This window comes from Limulus polyphemus, unplaced genomic scaffold, assembly GCF_000517525.1.
Source record: "Limulus polyphemus unplaced genomic scaffold, Limulus_polyphemus-2.1.2 Scaffold2882, whole genome shotgun sequence".
NCBI classification, from domain to species: Eukaryota; Metazoa; Arthropoda; class Merostomata; order Xiphosura; family Limulidae; genus Limulus; species Limulus polyphemus.
The window spans coordinates 69,075-79,304 of record NW_013668492.1 but is presented as its reverse complement, the minus strand read 5'-3'; the positions used below and the strand labels follow the sequence as shown (position 1 = coordinate 79,304).

The 10,230-nt window shown below is 33.7% G+C and overlaps 1 protein-coding gene across 1 annotated transcript in view; it reads right to left on the bottom strand.

Annotated features, from left to right (window-relative positions):
* Window positions 1–6,761, bottom strand: part of LOC106468127 — a 36,445-nt gene extending 29,684 nt beyond the window's left edge. The window contains exons 1-2 of the mRNA XM_022396433.1: window positions 6,693–6,761; window positions 4,326–4,505 (exon numbers count right to left, since the gene is read on the bottom strand). Coding sequence (XP_022252141.1) covers window positions 4,326–4,505; window positions 6,693–6,708 — 196 coding nt within the window. The 5' untranslated portion in view covers window positions 6,709–6,761. The remainder of the gene's footprint in view (window positions 1–4,325; window positions 4,506–6,692) is intronic.
* Between the last annotated feature and the right edge of the window lie 3,469 nt (window positions 6,762–10,230).

Sequence of the window (10,230 nt, the reverse complement as noted above, 5' to 3'; positions counted from 1 at the left end):
AATGAAGAGACTTTGTTGAATTTTAATTTTGTGTTTGTAAATTCTGTACATTTAATTAAGTTATTGTTAATTGTTTATTGGTTTAATGTAAGTGGCTATTGTTCGGGACGAACAATACTAAGGAAGGGGCAGTGTTACAATAGCGGGGGTCACGTGACGCTAGTAACGCGTCATATTCTCGAACGTTCACGTCCCTTCCTGAAGTCTCGAGAGGCTACTAGATATGCGGTAGTCTTGTACATATAAGCCGCCAAAAAGTGACGGCAACAATGTGTAATTAACAGTTGAGTTGAGCACGTGAGACGTTCCTTGTGAATTATAGTGTTTGTTATAGCGCGACTGTAGAAATTAAGTGTATTGCAAAGTTGTATTCAGAAAGAATAAACCAGTTTTATTTAAGAAAGGACTTGTATTGCTAAAGTTTCTTCGGAAAGAATTCTTTACGGAAAATTAACTGACGACCAGAGACGTAACAATATCTAGAAAAAAGTTGTTTTTTTAATAAATGTTATAGCAATATCGTTCTACTAAGATTAAACAAAATAGTTCAAGTAATGTTCAAATTACAGAGTACAGAGACAAACCAACCAGAATAAATGTCTTCTGTTTGACAGTAGTTGTTTATCAGTAATAATTACATAGGCCTTAGTACAAAATTTCACTATGAGCGTTATTGACCGTGAATATATCAGTAATGCGGTGAGGCCTAGGCAGCAGGATACGAAGTGTAACAAGACTGAGCGAAAGTCAGGGTCATCACACAAGAGCTCACGAGCAAGTAATGTGCCCTACTTTCCACAGAAGAACGCCGATGTTATCAGTTCCACCACGTGGGTTTTCTAACGTCTTGACTTTAAAGCAGTAAGACAGTGGTACACAATCGAGACACGGCTACTATGCTGACCTAAGAAAAACTCAGGCCAAACTTCCCGTATCTGGAAAGGCGGACAAATAAACTAACCTCCTCGCTCTGTTATATACTCCCATGATAATATACAGATTTTATTTAAACTTGCCTAGTTAGTTATATCTGATCTATTACTCTCACTGATAACGCACAGTCTATAAAACAACTAGAATATGCCACGAATAATCATATAATATATCATATTACATACGTTTTCTCATTGATACAGCACAGTTTAATGAACTAACCAGACTATGCTACGGATGATTAGATAAAATATCATACATGACTTATAGGGCTGAACCGTATAGGGATGCAAGGGTGAATTTTCCACCAATAATTTAAGCGTTTCACCTTGAGCCTTTTCCGTATAGAGGTGTTATTGTCAAAACCTATAACACAGCCTTTCCTAAACCAGCCTGTCATTTACATACGTAGCACCAAAACGTCAAGTTTTACACCCGGAATATGGACCCCATGGTTCTTCTTTTGTAACTTATATAGTACCCCCATTAATAGTGTACAATCTACTTTATTAACTAAGATATGCTGCGAATAATAATTTAAAATATCATACATATATGGTACCTTAGTAACGTAAAAGCTCTTGAACCAACCATAAAATGCTATAATTAATCAGATAAGGCCCGGCATGGCCAGGTGGTTAAGACGCTCGACTCGCAATCTGCGGGTCGCGGGTTCGCATCTCCGTCCCACCAAACATGCTCGCCCTTTCAGCCGTGGGGGCGTTATAATGTGACGGTCAATCCCACTTTTGTTTGTTTTGAATTTCGCGCAAAGCTACACGAGGGCTATCTGCGCTAGCCGTCCCTAATTTAGCAGTGTAAGACTAGAGGGAAGGCAGCTAGTCATCACCACCCACCGCCAACTCTTGGGCTACTCTTTTACCAACGAATACAATTAATCAGATAAAATATTTCGTATATTATTTTTCATGCTGTATAAGTTACCAGACCAACCAAAGTATGTCACAAATAATCATTTAACAAGTTCTATTAAATATATCTTACATAACTCTTTTCTTTGATAGCACATAAACTGCTGAAAGAATCAGGACATGTCACGATAATAAGATAAAAGATATTACGTCAAAAAGAGTTTGTTGTACACTTTTAGTGTTGTTTTGTTGGAAAGATAAGCAAACGTTTCTTTTGATCGCAAGTTTCTTACCATCAAAACCTTACTTGTTTCAGATTTTATAAGAAAAATATTCACATAATTTTGTGTGTGTGTGGGGGGGGGGGGGATTTTAGGAAATACCCCATCATTTAAAAAGGCATTTGCCTTGGTTAACTGACTCACAAGAAATCATTATTTATTGGATGAGATAAAGGAACAAAAACGCGTCACGTATAAGAGAACAAAACAAAACAAAAAAGGCCAGAATAGGTGCATTACAAGTGAGTGAATGTTAATTTTTTGCACCAATTTGAACATAATGGCATATCACGTCACAGTACAACTTGTGACTAATATTAAAATCACAGGGCACCGAAAAGGACTTGAACAGGAAATTTTTCATCATTGCACTAAATCTATCAGTTATTTCAGTGTCACGGCCAAATAAGTATATTAAGTCATCTACTTCTCTCATCTTACTCTAGACTTCATAGAGCCGGATTTCTACCTGGTAAATAGAGGGCGCCAAGATGAATGCCATGGTCGTCGAAGAAAACAGGCAGCGTTCTTTCGAGGTCATTGACTTTGCTAGGGCATACGGGGACCAAGTGATATCAGGCGCATTTTAAACACCAGAAATTTCACTGCCCTCACACTATATAGCCATAAAAACAGATCCACGCAAAATTGTCAGTAAAATTTCAGGAGTCACCATGCCAACGCATTATTAAAAAAATCGTATTTATTTTATTCTAATTTCTAGACATATATATTTTAAAAGGTTACAATTTTGCTTATCGTTAAAGCTTTACATCGAAAAATAAAAACCAAACAAAACGTAGTACGGTTTGGCGTTACTTTCCCGAAACAAATAACACTGACGTAAAGATGGAGTTATTATATGTTTTTACTTTCTGTGTGGTGCAGAATCATCAAACTTATTATTATTATTATTTATCTTTTGCGATAGATAATTGCCATGTTTACAAGCTACGACTTTGTGAAAAAAATATATTTTATTTGTAATCAGCATGTGTAGTCAATGAATAGTTTTACGAGTTACCATGGTATATTCATAGTAGTCCTAACACTGGTGATAAAAGTCATGTAAGCTGCAGGTGCCCTGCCCAACTAATAAGTTTCTGGTATCGTGACGAAAAACCTGTTGGGCAGTGACTTGTGGGAGACAAAAGATAGATCTGAAATTTTATTTATATACTCCTCTGATTTGAGATCTAAAATGACCAGTTTTAGAGGAATGTGAAAAGAAAAAAAAAACATGTACAACATATGCGATTTTTATCAAAATCTTAAGCCTATTGGTTCCCAACGGCCCGCCAGCTCTCGGTGTTTAAAAAAAATTACTCTAGAATATTAGCAATAGAGTAGAGGCACTTCAATCGAGTGAAAGCCATTGATATTAGTATGTTACGATCTATCCAGTTCATCGAAACAATATGCGCCTGAAATTATTTTGCTTTGTTTGTTATTAAGCACAAAACTACACAATGAGCTATCTGTGCTGTGCTCACCACGAGTATTTAAACCCAGTTTTCAGCGTTATAAGCCTTCAAACTTACCGCTGAGCCACTGGGGAGTGTCTGTCATTAAGTTTTACAAGTTTCCAGCTTTTGCCACTCTCATCACTCCGTGTGCTTCAAATTTCAACCAACACAAGAAGTGAACATTTAGTCATTTAAATGCAGAATCTGAAGTTCAAGAACTCAGAGCTAAGATACAGTGGTCTTTGGTAAAACTTAGTTGTGAACCATCACTGAAAAACTTAAATTTAGACGCAGCCTTGATAAAATTAAAATTAAAGTAAACTTCCATTATCGGTCGCGTCTCCAGAGGATTTTGAATCCTCCTTACCAGAAGATTTTATTCATGCACAATATGGGAATAAGCTTTAAAACCGAATCATCTTACTGAAGTTAGAATTTTTGAATAACTCGTGTCTACTAACTCTCATAGTTTACAATAATGAAGCTTGTTTGTAATATTGATCATCAGAATGGTAGATATTAATTAATTTGGAACTAAATGCTATTCCAGGATCTTTGTATGAAATGGCGTATTGTATTATGCGTCACGCGTAACTGCCCGTTCAAGAGGAAATCTACTCTGGACGTGTTGCTTACTTCCTTGTCATAAGGAATTCTAGGTCGTCTAGCTTTAAACTAGTTTGTGTCAAAGGTCATTAACAGGGGTGTTCCTAGCGATCTCACACCTTCGGTGTTTTTCCGTAAGTGTGTTTGTGAAAGGATACACTACTTACCACAGAAGGGTATGCCTAAGGGTGTCCAAGTACTGTTTTCTTCACAGACTTTTCGAGAAGGTCCTAGAAGCTCGAATCCTCGGTCACAACTGTAGATAGCCTCCGTACCAGAATCAACTACCTCAGTGGTAAATTTGACACTGGAATGAGCAGATGACCCAGGGTAACCGCAGCTTTGAACTAAAATAAAATGAAATGTATCTTGAACATCAAACTAATAAAACTTCTGTTAAAATATGTGGTTGTAGATGTTTACTCAATTTGAGACCCAAGATGTCATCATAAAATCAAATTAGTAAGACAACAGAAAACTTTATAAAACGACACGAACATGTTAAAAATAGTCTTCCTAAAGAAATAAATCTCAAATATATGAACACATAGTTTTATAAGTTTCTTCATGCTGTTGTTTTTGTTTTTGTTTGTTTTTGAATTTCGCGCAAAGCTACACGTGGCTATTTTCAATGAAATCAATGTCTTCAAGCTGGCTAACAAACGTTTTTGGTTTCAATAGTTTTAAAACATTTGTGGGAAACAGTTTCTCGACAGTTGAAAATTAAAACTGAGAACAACAACAATCATGATGCGCAGAAGTTGGAAAATAAGTTAATAACACAAACGTGATCAATAAAGCTGAACAACTTAAACACATCTGAGAAAGATTTGTATGATTTAAGACTTGTACGGTGCTAATGGTTTCTCAGCACTCCTCGACTGCTGTGTCATTAATGCCAGAAATAAACGACCTATGCTATTGCCAATTGATATTCTTTTTACACCCCGAAAGATATTTCATTTTCCGTTGTTTCAGACTTCGCAGTGTTTCATTATTATCATTTTTACGTTTCGCAGTATTGTCTAAAGTGTTATTGTTAAAAACAAACAATAGTTTCTAGTATTGTTGATAAAAAATACATTTATTTTAGTCCTGTTTAAATTTATTGTTAAAAATCCACCAACATCTTTCATTACGTCAGTGATATTATCAAGAAAATAGCCGTATTTTCTAGTAGTGTTTACAATGTTATTGTTCAGAAACCCATAGTATATTCTGCTTTTCTAAGTGTTTTAATAGAAACTATTCTTATTCAATGTGTGTTCAAATTATTGTTGTTTTTTTATTGTAAACATCAAACAGTTATATGTACTAGCACTGAAGAGGCCGCAAAAACGAAACGTCGGTTGGAATAAAAACTTTCAGTTACAAGTTACGTCATGACAGCAATATAATATTATTTCAAATTTAGTATTGAAATTAACTATTACATGCTGCTACTAAATCCAGTTTTCGGGTTACAGCTAACAGGAAGTATACTAGCGAAGTTCTTGCAGGTGACGATATTGTTAATACTTTTACAACTCAGCACTCACTTCCATAAGTTAGAAATTTTATACATTTGCGAACGTAAGCACTAAACCTATAATAAAGCGACTTGAAACCAATATTACGACCAAATCAGAAAACAGTTTGAAATTTTACTTGGAAGACCAATGTATACGAAAATTGTTTTTTTCTAGCGATATTTCATTCAAAGCTGTAGCCTTTATAGTTAGTTATAGATAGATACACTTTTTCATATATTAATAAAAGAAATGCAATGTTGCTATACTTAAAAATGAAGCACTGAAGATATATGAATGAGTTTTATAATCTAACGTGTACAGTTTTAACAACTTAAAGACTATCTTCAAGTACAAGTTTCATCTTCATTTTGTGAAAACTATGCATCTCCTTTTAATAACTTATTTTAGAATAGCATTAAAACAAATAGTTTTAATTATTAATGTCTTCATATCAAAAAGTAAGTGAACTAACTTATAATATAAATTATTGCAATTGACTGAAGTTAACTATTTAACAAGCTTTTTTTTGTTGTTGTTACTGTTGTTGCTAACACAAAACAATACAATTGGCTATCTGTGCTGTACCCACCGCGGATATCGAAACCTGGTTTTTAACGTTATATGCCGCTGACCCACTGGGGGCGTAACAAACTAACTAGAATTGCATTATGTTACAGGTTATTATACACGATAAATAAAATCCAGAAAGATTAGACTGTACAGATTGGTTAGTTTTATATATTCGATATTAACGATATTTACAACTGATAAACTCACTAATATATCCTACTATAACAATGCAAAATAACCTTCATAAGTTTAAAAATTACTAATAATGTTCAAATTTATTTTAAACATTATAGCGATTAACATTAATGCAGAATATCGAAGCGAAACAGTTGTATGGAATACTCATTTCACTGAGTCTGTTGTGTAACGGTATAGAGTATTAATTACTTACAATTTATATAACCTAAACCATCAATGAAGTTTTCGATAACCGAAATCAAACACTAAACTTACCTATTATGAACAGCATACTGAACACTAAAAAACGAAGATCCAGAGACGCAGCTGGACATATTACTTTGGGTAAACGAAATAACATTGTACTAGTTTTACAGTTTGTGGCAACAATACTAATCACGTTCAGTTTTACACTGGACTATGGAAACAACTGCCTCTCTTCGGTGAGGGTCTTCCGTCCGCAGTTCCGCTTCTCAAAGCCTGAAACCCAACGCTCAGTTGCAGCAACAATCGTTCTCAAACACCTGGCTCGAGTAGTATTTTATTTGACGGCGTGCTTAACGTCGTCGTCCATGGCCAACCAATCACGTTTTCGAAGATTCTAACCTATCCAGTTGGATAATCGTTCCAAAATATACATCACAGTCCATGTATGTGTTTCGGACGAAGCAGGTAGAACATGAAACATGCAATGAATCATTGTATTTAAAGGAAACGTCCGAACTTTTAGGAATTTCGCGGAAGAACTGTGTCAGTCTGTCTACATAACACTTTCCGGAAGTTTAAAAAACTTGTTTAGTAATTCCTAATTAACCTATAAATATATATATATATATATTAAACATATAAGAAGTCGAAATAATTAATCGTGTAACTTTTCATATGATTGAACTATTAGTGAAAGACAACGATTATTTCATCTTGGAATAAAGTGTTCTGATCTGTGCGGTTATCAATTAAAATGAAGGTAGGCAGATTTACATGAAGAAAAAAAAGAATTTAAAATTCCCATAAAAAGTAATGTATTCTATAGCCGCTGACTACGCAGAAATTTCAAGGGTACAGAAAGCACTGATACATAAGGCCCACCAGTACTTAACCCAACAAATTACTTATCAGACCAACATGACAAAAAACGTAAGAACTCGACTGTAAAAAATCAACATATATGTATTTTTATCGATTTTTTTAAAACCAAATTTGTAATGAGTTGTAAGCAATTGCTTATATCATTTTATTTGATAGTTTAAGTACAAGACAGTCTAAAACTAAATTTTAAAATTGTATTCCGTTTTAGCGTGATGACCAATTCGCGTTTCAACATTGTGAGATTTGTTTCAACGTCAGTTGGTCCAATTCCAAAAATATAAACATCAGGCAAGGCAATATTTAGTGCTTGAACAATATAAGCTTCCTCGAAACGTCAGATGGCACAACTACAAAAGGTATAAACATTTAGCAACGTTTTTGTTGGGGTATTTAGACACCATAAGATTAGCAGAGAAGTCGACTGGCTTAATTCATTTCGTAAAATATAAATACCTGAAAAGACGAGGCTGATTTAGCGCTTAGTCTATGTGCCAAGACTTATCAGATCGTTGGTTGGGGCAACTACAGAAATATGAGCAGTTACAGAGGTCTACGTTTGATCAATGTGAAATTCGTTGAAAGTTGGGTGACACAATTTTGTAAAATATAAATTGTTGACAAGGCGAGATTTAGTGTTTGGAAACTGTAATGTTTTCTGATACATTATCTTCTAATATAAACTGTGGACAAGGCGAGATTTAATGTCTGAAATCTGAGAGAGTTTCGAAACATTGTCTTTTCTATTTTGCAAATTCAAGTAATCATATATGTTTGAATTAAACAGACAACATCCGTAAATTCCATATTTAGTACCACTGCTGTCATATGGCTTAGCTTTGCGATGAGACTTATGAAACGTTGTGCCAAATAAAAAATAGAATATTTTAAATTTTTAGCTCATAGCTCCGTCACTCTAATCCTGCCTAAAAAAATTTCAAGTGCCGCAGCTATTGAGGATTTCCTCTTGTTAAATGATGTTTGTTGTGAGATTTATGAAATTTTCCAGCATACGAAAAGTTCAAACGTGCTTAGAAATATTTGCTTGTACATTCCAAAAAGTATTGAAGTAATGACGTTAGTGGCTTGTCACAACTGCTTGATGTGAGATAATTTGATGTTATTCTTTTTGTTATTGTTTGAGATTTTTTTATCATTCTGATATTATAATACCACACAAATGTTATTTAGAATTGAACAGATCAAAAAAATGAGGTACTTAAAATCATCAACTTATAAATCATTAATTATTTTTTAAGACATGTGTTTTTTAAATGATTTTTTTTTCACGTAAACTTGCTGGTTCACTGTTTTGTTTGAAAATATAATCTAGAATTTAAAAGTAATCCTATTTAGAAAATGGATAAATATAGTAAAAACATAATCATTAAACGCATATCATAATCAAAGAAATTCACTATTAGGAACAACTAACGTGTCATTAGAAAAAAAAGGTTATTGATCACTCAAATTGTTTAAATAGTAGATATGTCATCTCCCGTGGATATAATAGCTAACAATTTTGTTTTCTGTGTAAAAAGTTTTATATTATATCTTTATGTAAAGAAATTGGGTTTAATTTGAATACGTTAAAACCTTCAGGTAATGCAGTTTATAAACACATTGAAAAAATAGAAAACATCATAAATAAATACATTTCAGTTTTCGCAGACTATGGTGTACATTCGAGTAAGTCATATAATTATCCATATAAATAATACGCTTTGAGAATAGCTGCTTTAACCTTATCATAATTCATACAATATTCTAAAGAGAGAGCGGCGTAAGCTTCTTGTGCTTAACATTTAAGACACTTAAGGCATTAATAATGACCATTTTTCGTTGGGCCATTCCATGATTTGGACAACCTTCTTAAAATGTTGGAAATATTTATCTACTTTATTGTAATTGAAAGGTGGTACTTCAACATATCCATTAAGTTCAAAGTTGTCATTTTGCTTTGGTCGATCAGTGTTCAGTCTAATTTCTTTTTCGGCCTCAATATGAGGTCGTTCGTTCTCGGCTTTAATACGAGTTTGTTCTTTCTCGGCTTCAATACGAGTTTGTTTTTTCTCGGCTTCAATACGAGTTTGTTTTTTCTCGGCTTCAATACGAGTTTGTTCGAGCTCGATTTGTTTGGGTTTTAGCTGAATCTATAATATATTTTTATCACTCAACCCCGATTGGCTATTAGGGACATTAGAGTATTCCCCTAATGCATCATCAGGCAACAAATCATCATCGACTGGTATTTCGATAATATACTTTTTTAGTTCATTGTTTTCTCATTGACCTATTAAGTTCTAGTTCTAAAACTTTGGCAATTTCGAGTAATTCATTTTTGTTATATTTTTCTAGTTGTTCTAGGGAGGGTGATACAAGAAAATATTGATAATTCAACATGATCAAATCTTGTTGGCACCGATAAATATAAATTCAATTATGATTTAAATTATAATTTAGACCGAATTTTATCTATGATTCAGATCTCGGACACGAACCCCCAATTTATTATGTTACAATCCGAAGCCCAGTTAAATAATTTAAATTGAATTGTACAGTTGAATTGTACCCTGGATTTAGTGTCTAGAAATATGCCGATATTTTATTTAATTTACGCTATTTGCCAACAAGATTGATTCACACCGTTTTTGCTTTTGACACAAATATGTTTTAATATATATATACAACAATATAATTTACAATAGCAACTATTACGGTTAATTAT